The 22,596-nt window shown below is 36.3% G+C and overlaps 1 protein-coding gene across 1 annotated transcript in view; it reads right to left on the bottom strand.

The window, feature by feature from the left end:
* The window catches only part of LOC132103416 (exostosin-1a), a 53,603-nt gene extending 31,312 nt beyond the window's left edge, over positions 1–22,291 (bottom strand). Inside the window, exon 1 of the mRNA XM_059508498.1 lies at positions 20,681–22,291. Coding sequence (XP_059364481.1) covers positions 20,681–21,594 — 914 coding nt within the window. The 5' untranslated portion in view covers positions 21,595–22,291. The remainder of the gene's footprint in view (positions 1–20,680) is intronic.
* Positions 22,292–22,596: the final 305 nt, after the last annotated feature.

The following is a 22,596-nucleotide window of genomic DNA, read 5'->3' as shown; positions in this document are numbered from 1 at the left end:
AAACAAAACACAAAACATTTTTTTCCAAAATTCTTTGATGATTAGAAAGTTCAAAAGAACGGTGTTTATTTGAAATAAAACATTTTGTAGCATTATAAATATCTTTACTCTCACTTTTGGTCAGTTTAATGTGTCCTTGCTGAATAAAAGTATTAATTACTTTAAAAAAATAAATATATAAATAAATACATTAATAAATTAATCTTACTGAGTTTTGCATGGTAGTGTATGTAATTCATACCCAGAAAATACTGATTAAAAAGGTCAATCAAATTCAATTTGGACTATTTGACGTATTATATGTGTATGCTTTGTATTTATGTGATTTTTAGAACTTAACTGCTAAACTCTGTTGAAGTCTGTTGAAGTTGTTCTCTGTTGGTCTGATTGCTTCTATTGTTCTCATTTGTAAGTCGCTTTGGATAAAAGCGTCTGCTAAATGAATAAATGTTAAAGTCAAGTGTGGGTTTCCTCAATTCCATCAATGGATGCTTATAGTGCATTTCTAAATGAGTTCTATTTCAGTTGGTTCCCTGCCTCAGTTTCTAGTCAGTGTAGGGTGCTCACTAGGTTTTGGAAAATATTTGCAATTAACAAACATATATACACACACACATATACATATATATATATATATATATATATATATATATATATATATATAAAATATGCCACTAAAGGGTTTTTGTTCCTGGTTTAGAATTCATTGTCAGATCAACATATGAACAAACTGTGAACCACTAAAACCCCACCCAAAAATGTTCCATCTGCATCAGAACATGATATTTGATATCACGCATAAGTGGGTTTTCTACCTGTGCCATTGTGGTGATGTTGAGACAGGTTTGAGAGACACACCAAGTTGTCAAAGCGCCAGACAAACTCTGGAAACGTGCAACCTGATCTCCAGCAATCACCAGCATCACCAGAAAGTGGACAAAGGCCAAGACAAGTCCAGGCAAAAGGCAATAAAACTCCAGCGTTGGGATGCGAGGTTATCAGAGAAAAGGTAGACATCTTGATTAAAAAAAATAAAATAAAAAATGAAGAAACTATGCATGCAATTCACACTCCAAATAAGATTTTTTGAAGGAATAGTTCATCCAAAAAAGAAACTACTGTTGTCATTTATTTTAGTGTTGTTACTGTTAACCAAAACTAAAACTGCTAAAAAAAAAACAGTGTTAACTGAAATAAAGCCAAAATAAAATATAAATATTACATGAAAATTTTCTTAAAGAAACTGATGAAAATGATAAATCTGGCTTTGACAACTAACAATTACCAAAACTGAAATAATTTTTTTTAAATCTTAAAAAATAAGTATACAAATAAAAATGATAAATATAAACCTGAATATATAAAATAAAAGCTAATACAAATTTTTAATACATACTATATAAATAATACTGAAATATCACTGAATGCCTCGACTGTTGCTCTCTAAACAATGACATTTCATGTAATTGACCAATAAAAAGCTATTAAATCATTTCAGAAGACATTAAATACAACACATAGGTATAGGTATAACTGTGTCTCTTTATGGAGCTTGACAGCACTCACACGGCAATTCAAATTCATTCAGAATATGTCTTCAATTCATTTCAGGTTTGGAACGACATGAGGGTTTAATTGTTCTGTGAACTATGCCATTTAAATATGAACAATAATTGGCATTATATGGCTAAAGAGTCCATTACTACACTCTTAGATCATTCATTATTGGTTCTCCAAAAAACCTTTCAGTGATCAGTTCTTCTGTGGCATGAAGAGTTTCCATGGATGTTAAATGTTCTTCATGCAACCAGAGATGCAAATAAAGAACCTTTATTTTTAAGCATGCGTGGCATTGCAGTATGATTTTTCTACATTATTCGGATGTGCATAACTGCGGGCCAGGATGCATCAGCCAACACCGACGTGTTTTATGGTTGCCCACATGTGAATAGGCACAGAACCCTCATAGGCTCTTATCTCAGCAGATGAAGTGAAGCCTCTGAGAGAGCAGATAAGTGTATTTTCAAGAGTGCAGAAGTGTCTATCTTCAGAGCAGTCAAAGCTTTTACCACGCAAAGGCCCAGGCTTTGGGCACCGGGTTATCATGACACCTTTATTTTTTGTAGAAGCTGCTGCCATTATCACAGTATGCCAACTCTTTGTCTATGAAACCAAGAGATCCCTGTGGGTGATCATGAAAACGGCCGACTACATACATATTCTAGCAATGAAATGAATAAATCACCATAAAATTAAAATTTAGCTCAGAAAAAGTGCCATTTAATCTTTCCATATTATGAAAGTTGTGAGTTTGGATATAGAGAAATGCACATGAGATCCTCAGGCAAGATCTTCTCTGCATATTGTTAACTTTTCTCCTCTGAATTCTACTTGTACACTCAAAGTACATAACTGCTTTACTATTTTCAAATACTGACTAGCACAAGCAAATAGCAAGTGAATCGGTTGAGAGAATGATTCAGTGGCCAGTGAACAAATCTGCCGTGCACTGTTTCAGACGGTTCAGTCCGATTTAGTGAACTGGTTAATCTAGTTCACTAAAAAGAACAGGTTCAAAAGAATGATTCGTTCATGAAACCAAACATCACTGCAGAACGTATGTCTGAGGCTATGGATTACAGGTAATAATAACTGTCATAATGAATGATGCCTTCAGGCTCCTTGTAACCTATTAGTAATTAAAGCACATAATTGCCTTTGGCATGTAAAGTCATTTTTTAACTTGACAATAAGCAATTCAGAGGCACTCATAATGTAGTATTTGATTAAAACTCAAAACTATCTAATAGCATGATGATATTAATTTCAAAATCCTAATACTTCTCTCAGCGGGAGACAAGGAAGAGCTTGAGGCAGGATCATTATCAAATATTTTTGGAACATGCACTGAAGCTCATTTTGAATGCACCACAGAAACTGGCAGTGATGAGTCCAATCGGGTCAGAATGACGTACAGAATCAGCAGCTGTGTTTGCAAATGAATGACTGGGATTTGTTCTATGCTGGCCGTTCTATGTAATTCTCCTTGTAGCTTTCAAAACATATTTCATAGTACAAGTAGAAAATATTGCAAATGCCTTGTCATACCAAGGAAGCAAGTCATCACTGGCTCCAGAGTGCCGACAGAAGCAGCACCGTGGTCACGCGCAGGACAAGCCCAAAGCACACTGGAAATATCTGCTCTCAGCATTCCTCGTCAAATATATCACCTGCACAGCACTGCCAAGGTCTACAAATACATCATCCTGTCAGAACACCTGGAACGCTTGGTAAATAAATGACAATGGCCTGCAGCCCAAAGGAGTGGCATTCCGAGCAGGAGGAAAATATTCACTGGATTTGGCGAATGGGTGTAGGAAACGTATACAGTCTGAAACTTAATCTAACCGTGAAACAGAACTAGTTTGCTTTAACCGGTTTGTTTCATGAAAGCATCCAAGACAATGGTGTCAGAAATGACCTTTGAATGCTTGGAGTTAATTTTCATAGGCATTTCTACTTTCAAGTACAAGGGTGTCGATTTGGTGGGGGGGGGGAATATGAAATGCAATTTTTCAAATAAAAATTGTGATTGTGATCTAAAAAAAATCCAGTTGTTTGCCAGGCTGCATAATTCGACCAATAATTAAATAAATAATAATGATAAAATACTAAATACAGCAGGTGTACTATTTTACTGAAAAATAAAGAAAATCTAAAATATTTTGTTGGTTTTGATTGCATTGTCCTCATTTGTAAGTCGCTTTGGATAAAAGCATCTGCTAAATGACTAAATGCAAATGTATTTATTATTATTATTATTATAAATAATATAATTATATAAACAATAAAATACAAAAAAACAAAGCAATTGCAATATTTGCAATTGTAGTTTTATAGGCTAATTGTAATATTTCAAGACTTGTATTGCCAATTTGATTACAGTAAAAAAATTAATGCAACAGCTGAAAATATGCAAATAATATATCAAATAAAATAATAATATGCAAATAAATAAATATGTTGTTCATCATGTACACAGCTGAGGAACATTATAACCTTCTCTCTTCATTAATGTGCATCAGTTGCACACAATTGCTCCATTATTCAGAGTCGGCAGTCTGTTAATCCATATTTGTTTTAAGGGTATGCTTGTTCATCAATCATCCATTTATCCTCCTGCGCATATGGAAAATGTTAATTCAGCTTACATTAAAAAAGTTGAAAAGCGCTGAATATTCAAATGGCTTACTCTTACACCGAGAAACAGATGTATAATGCAGAAGCTGAGGTGGACTGACATGAGTGGGGTCAAACATTTTTAGCTCACATAACCACTATCATGTCACTCCATGGGCCTAAGTACCTAAAAAAAAACATTGGCTTCATTGCTTTTTTCACACGGTCCACTTTAGTCAAAATTTCTTACGATGAAAAGTCATAATTCAGTATTTCATGACTATTTGACACTGTCACTCTGACACTTTGGCACTAATCGGAACAAATTTATTGGAACAAATTTAGAGAAATCTAGCATTTCATCACTTGGATCATCAATGGATCCTCTGCAGTGAATGGGTGCCATCAAAATGAGTCCAAACAGCTAATAAAAACATCTCAATAATCCTCAAGTTATCCACACCACTCCAGTCCATCAGTTAACATCTTGTGAAGTCAACACAAGATGTTGAGTGAACTATTCCACCCAAGTAAAAGCAAAAGGTATGATTTAAATCATGCATCACTTCATTCTAAAACACACTAACTGCAATTCATAATAGTGAAAAAAACATGCCATTTGCAGGTTGCATTATAGTGGATATTAACAAAAAAATATCTTCTATAGTCAATGCAATGTCATACCAATGTGGCTGAATCAGTCTGTATTTAATTCTAGATTAAATCTGAGGTTTGTCTTATTCCCACCACAGAATGTTTGCAACATGTTGACCAAGCATTTGCATCTGCATACTTGCATTGAGTATATTTCTGTTTGTTTGGCTGACCTCTTTGCTTGCAAAATGAGTTGTAACAATTTCACTAAGTTGGTAAATATTGAATTTTCATTATGGAAATGTGGTGGTATTATGTTAATATTCTGCAAATGGAAACTTGAAAAAATGGCATTATAAGCATTTAGTATGTGAGGCACAACTATTTGCCCAACTATTAAAAGAACATCAGAAAATGCCAGTAAGACCCTGACTGCTTTCCGAGCCTTTAACCTTGTCTTGTTCCGTTCCTCGTGTCACAAGAACAAGAACATCTGTTCACTCCCACAGCTTCTTTCCATCAGCAAGAAATATGGCTATTAAGCTGCATCTGGAAAACACACCTCAGTTTTTAGCAACCCAAAGCAAAGTAAAGCAACTTAAGGACAATGTTTCCCTATTTAGAAGAGATGGCTTATTAAAACAATAAAATAGTAAAACATAGTAACATTTCTATTGCAATGCTGTGATATAACATTAAATGGAAGTGGATTTAGTTTTGCATTTAACATAAAATCTCAAGCATTTGTTTAGCATTTGTTGCATGCCACTTGGCGCAGAAAATATTTAACATTACTAAAAAAATAAATTAAAATAAATAATTGATAGGATTGCATTGAAATGAAAGTTCTGCGCCGAAACCAAAACTGAAAATGCTTTGTAATAATTATTTATTATTTTATTAAATAATATAAAGTAATTTTGTAAGACTTTTGAAATTTACATAAATTTTTTTTCTACATTACTGTTCAAAAGTTTGGGATCAGAAAGTAAAGAAATTATTACTTCTATTCAGCAAGAATGCATTAAACATATCAAAAGTGACGGAAAAGAAATGTATAATTTTACAAAAGATTTCAAATAAATGTTGTTATTTTGAATTTTTTCTAATTTTTCACAAAAAAAAAAAATTCTACATGAATAATAATCAGAAATATCTTGAGCGGTGTGACTTCCGGAATGGCGCCGACACGTGCAGCAGCCTAATGTAAGTGCTCCCAGACGGTCTGGCGTTAATCCCCCATTTTATACTTCTGATCAACCAACAAATTTAATTAATTAACATGGAGGGGGACAAAGCAAAAAAGGCTAGACTTAAATCACAACCAAAACCTGAAAAGGCGGAAAAAACAGTGGAAGAGATAGCTGACGGTCCCGCTGATAACCTGTCAGCTAGTATTGCGGCGATACACGCTGACATTAAAGCCTTTCGTGTGGATATTAAAACTGAACTGGCGGCCTTTCGAGATTCTATTGCGAAAGACATGAAAGAAGAATTGTGCAATCTTAAGCAAGAAGTCAAGCAAAAAGTGAATGAGCTAGTCACGGACCTAAACGCCACAGCAGAGCGGATCGACGAGGCCGAACAGCGAGTGGCAGATTTAGAGGAAAACAATGCTGAGCTGAAAGAGGTCCTCGGTCAAAGCATCCAAATACAAGATAATCTACAGGAGAGACTGTTAGATCTTGAAACACGCTCGCGCAGAAATAACATCCGTATTTTCGGAATACCGGAAGGATGCGAAGGGAATAATGTCCAAGAATTTGTCGAATCTATCATTAAAACGGAGCTAGCACTTGGCGACCTGGACCTCAAAATCCAACGATGTCACAGAGCACTCGGACCCAAGCCCCCCACGGATGCGTATCCGAGATCGGTGGTGGTATTCTTCCTGGAATATAAGACAAAGGATTTGGTTCTTCGGTCTGCGTGGAAGAAGAAAGAGGTGAATTGCAATGAGAAAAGAATTTTCTTTGACCACGATTATCCACCGGAGATCCAACAGAAAAGAAGGGCATTCGCACCGATCAGGAAAATTCTTAAAGGGAAAGGAATCAAGTTCCAAACGCCACCACCTGCAAAGCTGAAAGTCTTTCTGGAGAACGGCCCGGTTACATACAATACGACGATGGATGCAATGAAAGACTTAAAAGAAAAGGGCCTGATAAATACTGAAGAGGCTGCTGGAATGGGCCCTCCTGAAAAAACTAAGCAGAGATCGTGGGAAAAAGTGGACGCGACATCAAAGAAAAATAAAGAAACGCATCGAGCAAAGATCCGGGAGAAACTGTGCGGGTTTCAGAGAGATAACTCAAGCTCTATCTGAATGATTGGATTTAATTTGTTAAGATTGCGCAAGACTCAGAATACTGGATGAATAATGAACATATAACGTTAGGTCGACAAGAAGACTATAATTTCCTAGAATAAAACAGTTTATAGGCCTATAAGGGAAGAAAACAAGGACTTAATTTATAAACCTAGCCGAAAATACAAGAATATAAGACCAGTCATTATGGGTGCTGAAAAGATAACACATTTTGTGCAATTTGCACAACAGAGAGGGGCCCTTTAGAGAAAGAAGGCCTACCCCTCACATGTGGAAGTTAAGAAAAACTTCAAGTTTGGAGGTCAGTTCTTTTTTGTTCTTTGTGTGGTTCAATATGTTCACTGTTTTGAATTGTATGTTTTGGTCACCTCAATTCCTACAACTTTTTTTGCTTAGATTACATGCTGAGACAGGAATATAAGGTAGTTACCTTGAATGTTAATGGGTTACTAAGTCCAATTAAAAGAAATAAACTTATTACTAAAATGAAAAGAGAAAATCAACAAATAATCTTTTGGCAGGAGACCCATCTTTCTGACACAGAACACAAGAAACTGGGGAAAATGGGATTTAGAGTATATTTCTCTTCATACAATAATGGCCGTAAACGAGGAGTAGCAACATTAATCTCAAACAAGGTTAATTTTCAGTTGCTTTCTGAGATTACTGATAAAGAAGGGCGATATATTGTTATAAAAGGGACTATTGACCAAAATGAAGTTACATTAGTAAATGTGTATAGACCACCTGGAGAAGACAAATTATTCCTCAAAAAAGTATTTAATATTATAGCAGTGGAGACATCTGGGACACTTATTTGCGGGGGAGATTGGAATGTGCAACTTCAACCTAAGCTTGACTCTTCTTACTCCAAGCGAATTAGTCAAGAAGCTAGACAAATGAGAAATATTATGCAAGAATTAGGTTTAATAGATGTGTGGAGAGACTTAAATCCTTTTGAAAAACATTTTACTTTTTTTTCCTCCACTCATAGGTCCCCCTCTAGAATTGATTATTTTTTTATGTTTGGCTCAGAAAGACATAGAGTCAAGGACTGCAAAATAGGGACAAGGGACATCTCAGATCATTCGGGAATGTACCTAACGGTGCGCATGGAGAGTAGAACTAAAAACACATTCTGGCGGCTCAATGCAAACCATATAAAGGATCAGGCATGTCAAGAATATATTCAGAAAGAACTCTCCGAATATTTAACACATAATGATAATGGAGAGGTATCACCCTGTATCCTATGGGATGCCGCTAAGGCGGTTATGAGAGGAAAACTTATAATGTGGGCTTCACAAAAAAAAAAGGAAAAACAGAAATATTTAAAATATTTGAACACAAAACTTAAAGAATTAGAGACTAAACATGGTAAGAAAAGTGACCCAACTATTTTGAAAAAGATAAAAGAGGTGAAATCCGAGCTTAATAAGATTTATGATGAGCAAGAACAATTAAAACTGAAATTTTTAAGGCAGAGATTTTATGAAAATGGTCCAAAAGCAAAAAAACTTTTGGCTTGGAGAATAAAGAAACAGCAGGCAGAGAGAAACATATTTAAAATTAGAGATCCCAAGTCCAAAAAGGTATGTCATAAACTGGAAGAAATACAACAAGCTTTTAAAAGATATTATGAGGAATTATACTCTCAAAAAAGGGATATCCAGACTGGAAGCATACAGAGTTTTTTGTACAAGTTAGACTTACCATCGATTGGATCAACACAAAATAAAGTCTTAACTCAAAATATAACTATAGAGGAAATAAACAAAGCTATATCTAAACTTAAAACAAATAAAGTATCAGGAATGGACGGTTTTCCGGCAGAATGGTATAAAACATTTAGGGAACAATTGATGCCAATGATTCATGGATGTTTTAACTACACCTTACAGGAAGGTGATGCCCCTAGATCCTGGAAGGAGGCCGTAATATCTGTAATTCCAAAGGAAGGAAAAGACCGAATGGAATGTAGCTCGTATAGACCTATCTCAGTTCTAAATATTGACTACAGACTTTATGCATCCATAATAGCTAAACGATTAGAACACATTCTCCCAGACTTAATAGATACGGACCAAACAGGTTTTGTAAAACAAAGACAGACATATGATAATATATGGCGAACCTTACATGTAATTGATAAAATACGTCAGAATAAAATAAATGCCCTCATAATTAGTTTAGATGCAGAAAAGGCATTCGATTCAGTAAGTTGGGAATTCTTATATTTAGTTTTGCAACGATTTGGGTTTAAAAATGACTCAATAAAAATTATTAAATCCTTATATTCAACCCCTACAGCAAAAATTAAAATTAATGGTGAGGTCTCTGATTATTTTAATTTAGAAAGAGGATGCCGACAAGGGTGTCCATTAAGCCCCGCCCTGTTTGCTTTGTTTATTGAGCCATTGGCACAACTAATCAGAGATGACAGAGAAATTAAAGGAGTGATAGTAAAGGATATAGAACACAAGATATGTTTGTATGCTGACGATGTGTTGTTATTTCTCACATCCCCTGAGCTCAGCCTTCCCAAAGTGATGTATTCCCTTGAAAAATTTGGATCATACTCAGGATACAAACTAAATGTACATAAAACACAAACTCTCTCATGCAATTATAATCCGAGTAATAAAATACGTAATGAATACACATTTAAATGGAATACATCCTCTATTAGATATCTTGGAGTTCAAATTCCGGCTGATTTATCAATTATTTATAAATTGAATTTCGACCCTATCACAGAAAACAAAGACAGACTTGAACAGATGGAATCTCCTACCCTTAGATCTATATAATCGAATAGAGATTATAAAGATGAATATTTTGCCACGAATACTTTTTCTCTTTCAAGCCTTGCCAGTGGACATACCAAAAAAGCAATTTGATGAATGGAAAAAAATTATATCACGCTTCATTTGGAAAAGTGGGCGACCTAGAGTGAGATTTAACACTCTACAACTTCCTAGAGAACAGGGTGGAAGAGATCTGCCATCATTAGATGATTACTATAAAGCAGCACAGATAAGACACTTGGTTTGCTGGTGTAAGGATGAATACTGCGCAAAGTGGAAAGAATTTGAACAGTCACAATTTGAATTACCCCTTCAAGCGTTATTAGGAGATGGAAAGTATCAGCAGACACAATTACATAATTTGAACTGCTGGACAAAGACCCCCTTGGAAATATGGTATAAAGAATTAAAAAACCCTAAAATGGAAAGACAGGGAAGAATATTAAGATGGGTGGAGCATGACTTACAATTTAGACCAGCAAAACTGGATCTGAGATTTAAACAATGGAGTTTAAAAGGTATAACATCCTTCTGCTTAATCTCTTCTGGGAATGGAATAGAGAGCTTTCAACAACTTTCCCAGAAATACTACTTAGATAAACAAGATTTTTTCAGATATCTTCAAGTTAGAGATTACTTCAACAAGAATATAAAGAATGTGGAAGAAGATGGTCCCACAATAGTGCAAATATTTATAGATGCATATAAAAAAAAGTTGAATAAGAAAGTAGTATCAAGAATTTATTCCTGTTTAATGTCAGCAAAAAATTACTCTACAACTTATGTGAAACAAAAGTGGGAAAAGGAAGCCAATATAAGTATTACAGGAGAAGAATGGCTAACTATGTGTAAAACGCAGATGAATACAACAAGTTCAGATTCATGGAGGGAATTTGTCTGGAAAAATACCATAAGATTTTTCATAACCCCCAAAGTAAAGTATCAACAAACTGGGAATCCAAAAACTGGTGAATGCTGGAGAAAATGTGGAAATGTACTGGCAGACCATTTTCACATCTTTTGGGACTGTAACAAAATTCATACTTATTGGCAGGATTTAAATAGAGAAATGAATGCAATAATGGGGATGAATCTGGAATGTGACTTTAAAACTATGTACCTGGGCATCATCCCTTTAGATATGACAAAAGAGGATACTTATCTTTCTAATATACTACTAGCAGCCAGTAAGAAAGCCATTACAAGGAAATGGCTCAAAGAAGATCCCCCATCAATGTTTGAATGGCAAGAGATTGTAACGGAGGTGTACAATATGGAATCTCTGACTTTTTCGTTAAGAAAACAAGCTGAAAGTATGGTATCACATTGGCAGAAATGGTTGAAAAGAGATGAAAATCATTTTTGACTTCTAACTAATGGATAGAGTTGGCAGTGTAACCCTTAACAAAACAGTATTGCAGAATTTGAGTGAATCATGTGATCTGGAATATAACATAAGTTCTCTCCTTGGTGACCAGTGTATGTCCATGTATGTGTATATGTGCTCAGAATATACTTTTTGTTTGTACTAGTGTACGCAAAAGTATGTAAGGATGGAGATGTGCACTTGTATTATAAATGTTTGTTGATGTTGTTTTATCTGTTTGAAAAAAAAAGTAGAAAAATAAAGTTAAAAAAAAAATAAAGAGTCTTTTGTACAGAAAAAAAAAAAAAAAAAAAAATATCTTGAGCAGCAATATTAGAATGATTTCTGAAGATCATGTGACACTGAAGACTGGAAGATTGATGCTGAAAATTCAGCTTTGATCACAGAAATAAATTACATATTAAAATATATGTAAATAGACAACCTTTTTAAAAGTTAATATTTCACAATATTACTGTTTTACGGTGCAAAAGAGACTTCTTCCAAAACATCTTATTGACCCCAAACTTTTGAAGAGTATTTGTGTTGACATGAAACTAGTGTGACAAAATCTCTTACTAACCTTGTCTGTGGAAAGTTATATGCAATCTTTTCACTTTAAAGTGGTAACATGACCAGAAATTCATTAACCTAGTAAAGTATTCCTACATCAAAAGTTTAGAAAACTGTTCAGCTCAAAGAATAAATGAGTTTTGCTGAATAATTCATGCAAATGCATTAACAAAAATACAATCTTTAAAACAGCCCACAACGCTGACACAGTTTATTTCTATTCAAAGAGTATTCAGTCATATTTGGAGAAAAAAAAAAACTAGGTCGATATTATATTCTGTAACAACTTGCATATCACAAACACTAGAAAAGCTGAACTTTTCTAAACATTCAAGTCTGCAAAACTTTTTTTGTTATATGAGTTTTAAACTTGGTCTCATAAATATTAGATTACCGTGATGTAAAACATTGCTTATTTTGCTGACCTTTGTTTCATACCATGCTAAAAAGGAGATCCAGAATTCAATCGAAAAACTTTTAAAGTTATGAACTGGAGCTGGCACAGTAACACATGTAGTTACCAAATGTTGATCAAGAAACCAAACAGGCCATGGGGGAAACCCCGAACATTTAATGTGCCAAGGAAAAATTTGTTTTATTGGGAAACATCTGTATGGTCTGTAATTAAAGATGTTGACTAATATCACACTTCAGAATGCCAGAAGAACCCTTCATAAACCGAGGCTATCGGACCACATCAGACAGAAACCGGAGTAAACGAGTCAACGTTTTGCCATCTCTACTTGTTTTTTTATGTTTCCAGGACCTACAGAAACATCCCTCACCCATTTGACACTTGTATAATGAGCCCAATCATTAAAAAAAAATCATTGACTTCAAAGACAAAAACCTTTCTGAGATTCAGAAAACCAAACTGCTTCCAGAAAATGAATGTTAATCTGCAAAATAAATAAAAGCTGTATGATCCCAAGCGCTATAATTCAAACGGTGTCAGTGTTGTAGCATAAATCTAGTGTGAAACCACCAAACTCAACCAGCAGCACCTACTGCTCCGAATGGTCAGAGACTTTCTTCCACGGCCAGAAGGGATCACATGCTCACCCTAAAACCGAAAGCTCACGTCACGCTTCTAATTAAGAAGCGGTGCCAAACGAGAGATGAGCAGAACACATGCTAGCCGTATGATGTGAGGACAGCCTGACGTCGACGGAGAGATGTATTTATAGAGAGGATTTAATCCACGTCTCTGGCAAGCCAACACGTTCTCTCGAACCCTCTCCCAGTAGCTGTAGGGAACGAGACAAGACAACGACATGCAAAACAACACAGGGAACAAATAAAACACATTTGGTTACTGTTCCATGTTATTCATTAGACGTCGTCTTGTCCAAAGCAAACTATTGCCTATCGTTGGGTTTATAATCAACAATTCTTTGAATCAATGCCATGTACAGTTTAATGAATGAATAAACTTACCAACTGATGTTGTTTTCTCTGTATATGCTTTCATATTTGTATGGTGTATGATAGCAAAAATTGTACATAGCCTTTGGGTCTTTTTTAGAATTAAAAATCAATTCCTACAACAAGTCTTATTTTAACTTAAAAAAGTGCTTAAACTCACTCAAGTTGTCTTAAATTCTCTTGGAAGAATCTTTCTGTTGACTTTGGCTTTGACTGACTCTTCATATATTAGCATTCTGCTCTATGGGCTCAATGTTGTTTGAACAAACAGATAACATTTCATCTAAATGAAAACCGATAAAACCAGCCATTTCTACAAGGTTGTTTAACTGTAAAACATCTATTAATATTTCTTGAATTAAAGCTTTGAATCAATTCACTGTAATGGACCATTTGAACTGATTCACATAAATGAATCAAACTAGAGTGAATCAACAACTCCGTTTTAACACTTTCATATTGCAAAATGTAAGGAATGTAGCCTTTGGGTCTTTTTTGCAACTTAAATCGATTTCAACAGCAAAAGTCTAATTTTAACTTGAAAAAAAAAGCTTAAAGTCACTTAATAAATTTATACTGATTCTGCACCAATATCAGACTGACCCTGGTATGTCGTTTGACTCATTAGCATTCTCCTCTACTGGCTGAATGCTGTTTGAACAAACAGATAACATTTAATCTATAGGAAAACTGATAAAAACAGACATTTCTACATGGTGGTTTGACCGTACAGCACTCTGAAGTTTATCTGTTTCACACTCAACTCACTGGTTGTGGAAAGAACGTTCCTTAAACACCAATGTAAACACTGCAGATGATATGCATGTAAACAGTGATATGGCATGTTTATTTGTGGGCACTTAGATCACCACTTGGTCAGTGGAAATGTGGGCAGATCAGAGAATCACAGATCCATCCCCGAGCATTTCGGAAGAAAAGGGAGAAAACTAATCTCGGGAATGTGATTATTTGACTTGGGTCAGCAAGCAACCACCTAGAAACCACATAGCAACATGTTAAACTAGGCAACACACTAGCAGGCATCTAACAATGTAGTGGGGCATTTTGCATTGAAAAGCACCACATAAAGCACTTATAATATATGTCAGTGAAAAACAAAAACATTGTAAGGCATTCCAAAAAAAAAAAAAAAAAGTTTTTGCAGAATGATCCAAATCAAAACGTCCACCGGAGAATCACTTGTCCGGTTCATGTCCATTCTGAAAAGGAGATTCTGTGTCCCAGCGTGTTTTCCCACACATCTGAATGGCATCTCCCCATCTGGTCTCCACATACATGGTGTGAAACAGTCTAAACTATCATTACATCCGACTCACACATTAGCTGAACACTTGACCCAGGACACTTCAACCTGTGAATATACTACGTTCATGTTACCATTTCATGGCAACACCACTAACAGAGCTGAACTGAGACACATCCAACACATCAATCATAAAGTCCTTCAAACGAAACTTCGGCAAGTGAAAAAGAAACATATCAGGCTGGATTTTTGTTATGTTTGCCCATGGAAAACTCATCTATACAAGCCTAGGGTGTTGTGGGTGGTTTACATTTATGTTTTAAGGAGATACATCAAAAGGACATTTTCTCATCTGCCAGGCAAAAACTGTAGGGCCAATTGTTTAGAAAAGTAGCATCTTTTATTAAATAAGAGCAACAGTAATATTCACCATTGAAAGTAAAAAACAGCTTAAGCAATTCCAATTTACTGAATAAGCTGTCTGAGACACAAATGTGAACTACCAATGACTAACTAAATAAAAAGGCTCTTATAAGAACTTATGACACAAGAATTCATTCGCTCATGCTTCAAACCGAAATCCAATTCGACTTCAGTCATGACTGACAGCAAAAACTACAATACGAGAGGCTACAATGAGCCCAACAATGGAGTTTACAGACTTATTGAGTTTACGGTCTAATTTGAGAGTTTATAATCAGGGCATGTAGATACAAGCCCTTAAAGACACTTGGCAATGTTCTTATCATCAGGACTTTGATTAATAAAAGTGAATGTTTTATCATTATTATCGCCAACTGAATGCTCTCACCACTATATTATGATCTCCAGAGCTTGTGAGATACTTGGGTTGTAATTGAGCAGCGAGGAAGAAGTGGAGAAGCCATTGATTTGTGAACAGTCCGCTGTCTGCTGAAGTGTGCGATCTTATTAAAGCTGCCGCACAGCCTGAGTACATAATTAGAGAAGCTCATGCGGGTGAAAGTAGTCAAATCTGCATTACAGAAGTGAGACTTCAGATGAGCACTTCCTTTATAGAGAACACAATAACATGGGTAAAGCTGGTGAAGAGCCACAGATCCTCTGTGAGAAAGCAAACAAAAATGAGACTATATGAAAAATACCATCTGAGATGATATATTCAGACAAATTCGATAACAGTAAAACGATACTTGTAGAATTCTTGAATACAAAAGTCAAAAATATCAGATAAAATTTGATGTTATATATAATTTTAAATTGCAGTTCATACACTTGACTAACTGCATTCATCGATATTTAATCAAAAGATGTAAAAACATTAGTAAAAATAAATAAAAATCATAGCAAATTATAATTTGTGGCACTCTGATATATGAATCCATTGTTCATGACAGAAGATTCACACAAACACTGTACAAAAAAACTGAAAATAGTCTCACAAAGAAAACTAATATGGAGCTCAAAAATTCAGACTTTATTCAGGTGACAAAAAGTCTAAATAGAGTTAAATCAAAGCTGTGTGACCAGAAGTTACGAATGATTCAAATCTCAACAGTGTCGAGAACAGACTTGTGATGTTTTGCACTGCTGGTGTTTTCAGTGGCTGAATCGAGACGACCACAACTTCCTTGTTATTAGTGACAGATAATGTCTGGATTTTCCACATAACAGGCAGTGGAAAACTGGGAGACCATTACTTCCACCTTATTTAACCACAGACGGCACTGTCCGTTTTTGCATTTTTGAACGCTCATATTCTAGAAATGTTCATTAGGGGTGACCCAGAGTGGTTAAGTAAATGTCCAACAAATGTTTAGAGATGCAGAAGTGCTAAAAAGTGTTTGTCATTTTGTGCACTTCAGCATGTTTACAGTAACTGCTGGAGTGTCAGTATGCTAAAACTTTGAGAAGTTGCAGTTTTAAATTCATCCTCTATCAACTAGTCAACTTCAGACAACCCATCAACTAATTGATTCTTAAGTTGTTAACACAACATAACAAAACAATGTTTGTAACGCTTTACTCCAAGTCTTTATAAATAATGCATTTTGAAAGTATCTTTAAAGCATTGAAATGCACCTTATGATGCATTGTATCATTTTATGAATAACTGTTACCACAGTTAAATATGACCTTTTACATCTAATGCAATTAAAACACATGACAACTCTTAGTGCAATGCATTCAATGCTTCAAGTAAAGCATTACAATTGTTTTTTTTTAATTTAAAAAAACTCAAGAAACACATGAAATAGTCCCAACCAACAAGAAGCAGCAGCAGACAAGTTGGCCGATGCCCGGTGTCATTTTCTTTTGTCAATGACATCATATAAGCCACTTCCTCAGAGCCCCAATTGAGAAGCAGCCTAATAAAGGATTGAGATTGGTTTGAGATACGGACTGAGCAAAACAACGGACACACTACAGATGCTTCAGGGCAGATCATCAAGAATTTTGTGGTCTTTGTTTCTTACATCTGTGGAAGTCATTCTTTTCTGTATAACAGGGATACGGAGTTGAGAACTTTCAGAGAGCTACATAGTAACATATTATATTTCAATAGAATTCATTTAGAAAAAAAAACATTTCTTTTTAAGAGTGCAACAAGTGATTCTAGATGTGTTTAGAGAGTCCAGCTAGCTGATAAAAACATCACAATAATCCACACCACTCATATATTTGTAGCAAAAAGTTGCATGTTACGCTTCATGCATAGCACTTCCTCTATTAACTTAGTCCATCTCCTGCTATCACATCAAAGCCCACTCACATATGCTTAAAGCTGTTTTGGATTGTTTTCACTGGTAAACTGGGTTTGATCTGTGCATATTTCTCTCATGATTCAGACGAGATTTCATTTTCACTGGAGAAAACAGAATTAGAGGTACAGAACTCTCATCTGGACCCCAAATCTGTTCTGATGAAGAATTAAACTCATTTCAATCTTGGGTGGCCTGAGGGTGAGTACAAAATTCAGCAAATTTTCATTTTTTGGTGAACTATTCTTTTAAGGCCTTATGCACACAATAATTGCTTGAAAATACTTTTTAAAAAAATCAATAAAACCCATGCAGTTCAATTTGATCAGGCTATTCATTTTGTTTCATAGTCTTTTGTGAGCAAATCTGAAATGTTGGACAGGAATGATGCAGATGATTTTGTTCTCATGAATAATTCATGAACACCCTGAAATTTTCAAGTGGAGAAAAAAACACATAACATGAATAAAACACATCTGATCAATTATTCAGCACCACAGCCATCAGCATTTCACATTCACAAAAACGGTTATGTTCAACAACTTCATCATCCGCTCCTTGTAGAGCGCGAGCAGAGGGAAGGCCTATGGCTACAACAGGAAATGAGAACGGAATGAACATCCGCCTCCAAATGGAAATATGCCATGCATTTTCAGAATTGTCACAGCACTTTGAGGAAAACGGTCCTCACTGAGAGCTTCAGTGCAACCAAGTGCATTAAAATCAGAAGTTTACTACATCTCAACTCCATAATCAAAGTGAATTTGGTTCATATGAATATATTAATGTCACTAGTTTTAAACAAGTTTGTGTGGATTTCAATTTCAATTCTGAAAGCAAAGCTAGGAGCAACATGCTATCATCAACATGAAATGTCTGCATTAAACATTGCTAGATTAAACATCATAAAAACACCACACAAGTAATGTAAAACCAAAAAAACCTTTCCACCACTGCTTTTGCACCCAAAATCAAAACTGAAAAAATAATTCTGAAACTGTCTCTACGTCACTTTAAGCAAAAACCATAACATAAACTGATGCATCAAGCTGTGACCGCATATACATGTATACCAGTGATGCGCGGGTTGATCCAAAATGAGCGGGTGCCTGCGGTCGCCCGCGGTTACGAGTCATCCAAAAATATTTTTAATGATATTCGGGTCACGGTCGGTCGGGTCCTTTGAAATAAAAATGCCAATTAAACCTTTTTGAACACATTTTGGAAATACATAGGCCTACACTTTATTGGCTGAATAGCTGGCATGAAGATGACGCACGAGATCAGTCAGCACGTAGAGATGGAGGCGGCAAAGAAGACTGAACTGAAAGCCTCACTGTCTGCTGACCTTGCAGAAACATACAAATAGACGGTCCGAGTTGCGGGCGAGTTAGTTGAAAACGTCGGTCGGGTGCGGGTTATTAATACATTGTCCCGCGCATCACTGATGTATACATATACTATAAAAGGTAACAATTTATGAACACAGGTGTCTTTATAAAACGTAAGCAATAAGCCATTAAAGGCCATGTATTACAATGATTTCACCAAAGTAAAGGTTATTAATTAAATAAATTTGACAATTACAGAAATATTTTGTTTTCAAATGCTGGTAGACGAATTAATCACTGATTAGATAAATTAATTTCTTTTACTTCCAAATTTCATGTTTATTTCAGCGTGTTACCTTTTATTTATTTGTAACATTTATTTGTATTTTTCTGTAAAACTTCTAAGTGTACATCAGCCATCCTGCCATTTAGATATCAGCATCAAACCATAAAAAACCTATAAGTCAACCACCATCCACGTCAGACTCAAAGGGGAATCATATTTCAGCGATGTCTCATTGTTAAGCACACAGCTGTGTTTCTGAGGGGTTGTGTTATTAACTGTGTGAGTGGCATGTGAGTATCTCTTCAGATCACCCATAGCTTGTCAGTATACTATAGGCAGGATGACACTGAGTTCATGCTGCCAGAGACGAGGGGTTACGCGGGACACAGGCATTCCTGGGTGATGGAGTGGGGTCTGGGAAATGGCTGTTTAAACAGAGGGGAGGCAGCTTTCCCCCCACTGGCACCAGGGGCATTGTTTCTACTAATCCTTCAGAGACCCTCGTCCCCATCCCAGCGAGCGCCGCAGCCACCGGGGAAAAAAAACAGCAGGAAGCCGTGGCCCGAAGCACCCACAACAGAGACGGAGATAACTGTTTGTTTAACAGCGAAGTAAAGGGGATGCAAAAGTTTGACTTCTTCACACCTACCACTGAAATGATGAAAGGGGCATGATAACAATCAAGGGGGAAAATTATAGCAAAACGTTTATTGCAATCCTAGTTCAGATGCACACAGATAAAGCAGCATGACACAGACGTACTGACAAAAGCATTTGGAATATATCTTGATTGTGTGCGGTAGATATTCCGGGAGCATTCAGGGTTATGTGATACATATTGAAAGCTTTTGCTTCCTACGAATGGTACATCTTTATGCATTAATGCCAAAGCAGCTTTTTCGTGTGCACTTCAATTGGAAATGATGCATTATGATAAGAATCAGCTTAGGGTTTAAAAACCATTGCTTTAGTAAAAAAAAAGGTTTTTAAATCATCATTTGAAACAATCTCAACATGAAACAATATCTGGTGCAAGATAAGCATTTCAGGATGTATTAACACCATTTCCAGTGCATTCTCCACCAGAAAGTGTTTTCTCCAGACAGCAAATATGTTTAGGTAACACTTAAAAGATAATTAAAGTCAATTAAAATAATTAAGAGATAATTCATTTATTACAGTGGCCCCCAAAAGTATTTAGGCTCTTTTTGATAACAATATATCAATCCAAACACTTATTTGAAAGAAAGAGCACATTGCACACTGTTCACAAAAATAATTATTCCACTATAAATCATCATGACACCAGTTGCTTAAGGTCAATGCAAACACATCAGAAAAGTGAAGTTTAGCATTATTTTTGTGCAGTTTGTTTAATATTTTATTATCTAATGCAATGAAATTTACACGTTTTAATCACGACAAATCTAAAAAGAACATCTTTTGCAAAATGGTTTGGCCCAAAACAAACACATCTTTAAAAAAAATCTTCAATACATCTTTAATAGAACGGACGTCATAAAAAAAATGTCTTTTGTGAAATGTTTTGGTTTAAAAACATAAAATAGCAATTCAAATTAATTAAAAAATATTAATTTAAATTAATATGACTTGCTAATGATATTTTGTTATTTACTCCAATGTCACTTATAAACTCCCAGTGTGCAAATACTTTTTTGGGGCCACTTTACTGATCGGCATAATATAATAATAGGTCTATTTAGGATTCACTCATTTGAGTTATTATAGAAGTTTTTTTGACAGAAGAAATCCATCTGTTCTTACCTGTCATATTCAGCATTGTCCTTGTCACAACGAGCATCTTTATGCTTCTGCCAGTCTTTGCCATGTTTGCATGTGGTGAGGAGAACCACATCTTCAGCATTATGGATGTGATGAAGCGCATTTCTGGTATCAGATCCAATCCCAGTAAGATAGCGCTTACCTTTAAAAACCAGCACATATTTCCTAAAGGGAGGGATGGTGTTGTATTTTAAATACCCCTTTTCTCCTCCAGTCTGGGGGTGATCTTTAGAGAACAAGGGGATGGAGATGTCAAAATTTGGTCTGAAGTTCTCTGTGTTGATACTGGCTTTGGCCAGCATGGCTTGTCCGGTATCAAACCCCAGATCCTCTGTGTAATCTGGCCATGTGCCCGAGTACAGGTTAAATATCAGGTGGTTCCTCCCGTTATTCCACAGGTTCAAGTTCTGGATCTTAGTTTTGAGGTTGTGGACGTACTGCGGAGACAGCTGGTCTCGGTCCAGAGTGTCGAGGTTCAAAACAAAGAGACAAGCCTGTCCCGGGTCAGACGTGTAGAATCTGGAGCCCTCAATGGAGGACAAGATGTTTTGGTAGCTTTCTGAGATCTTCTCACCTTTCTGTTGAGGATAGACGTAGACTTTGAAGCCATTCCTCCTGCACAAGGAGAAATCAAAGCAGGAGTCCATTCTGCACTTGGAAGCTCCAGAGTTGTCATCTCTTTTGTGTCTCGGAGAAGCACGGTCATTGTAGTCCTCCGTTTCAGTCTGATCCCACGGAATAAAAGCTTGTAAGGGGTCTGAGAAGTGGGGCCAATGTGGATGGGGGTCATCCCCTCGGTTTGGACTCCTTCTGGAAGCTGGTCCCTGAAGGTAAAAGAGGAGAATGAGGCTCACACCTGCAGAGAACAGAATTAAATAGCGTTTTTTGGCCTGCATGTGTCCTTAGATCCAGATGGAGCTGGTTGCTGATGAATGCAAAGGTCTCAACTCCTGCTGGACAGCATCTTCCACAGACCTGCAGGGATTTGATGCTCTCAACTTCCACCTTGTGATTCCAATCCCAAATCCAGAGCATGTGGGCGACTTAACCTTAAACCCTTTTTATGGATCGACCTCTCTGCTCTCCGGTGCCTGGTTCACATTAGACAGCATCTAAACTCCTGACAGATGACACCTGAACCCCGCTGGCCATCGGGACTGTTCGGAATCAATGGAAACCATCAGAAAGTTATTTCAGAGAAGAATTCTTGAAATCCAGCCTGGAGCAATCACAAACATCTCCCGGTGATGGATCTCACGAGATGCGTGTGAGTCAGAAAGACCCTGTCCGAAACTTCCTGAGCGGATAAATCCCCACCAATCCATGTATTCTCACATATTTCTCTCTGATAAATCATCCAAAGGTTGGTTGTCTTTGTTATCGTGCAGTTGCTGCTTTGGAAGCTCTCGTAAAAACATTACAAACCGACAAAGCTTTCTATTCCTTGTTACATTCGAAAAGCGTCCGCGGCGCCGACGACACAACGTTACATTCCAGCAGCGCTTTAATCTGGAGCGACTAGTTGCGATTGTTACAATGTAGCATTCCAATCCCAGCACGACGTCTGTTGACGTCACGCGCCTCCGGCGTGCATCGCGCGCTGTGATTGGGTGGAGTCATTTCCGGGCGGGCCGACGGAACTGTAACCCTTTCACGCCCACAGTCGAGCGTGACGGTTTTTTAAAGCAACAACAGCAAATGTAGCTTATCTCTCAGAATCTAGTGACAAACAGAATTATTTAGACACTTAAGCTACTCTTAAAAATGGCCGAGCGTCATTGTATTTGATAACAGAATATCAAAGCAAGTGGGATTTATTTTAAACAAAGATAGCATACTTTTCAATGAAAGGGAAAATAAAGCTTTTGTACTTTGAGGTAATAAAACAATGGATGTGC

This window comes from Carassius carassius, chromosome 24 (assembly GCF_963082965.1).
Source record: "Carassius carassius chromosome 24, fCarCar2.1, whole genome shotgun sequence".
In the NCBI taxonomy this organism is placed as follows: Eukaryota; Metazoa; Chordata; class Actinopteri; order Cypriniformes; family Cyprinidae; genus Carassius; species Carassius carassius.
Note: the sequence above shows the minus strand (reverse complement) of the source record. Positions and strands in the feature narration are given on the sequence as shown.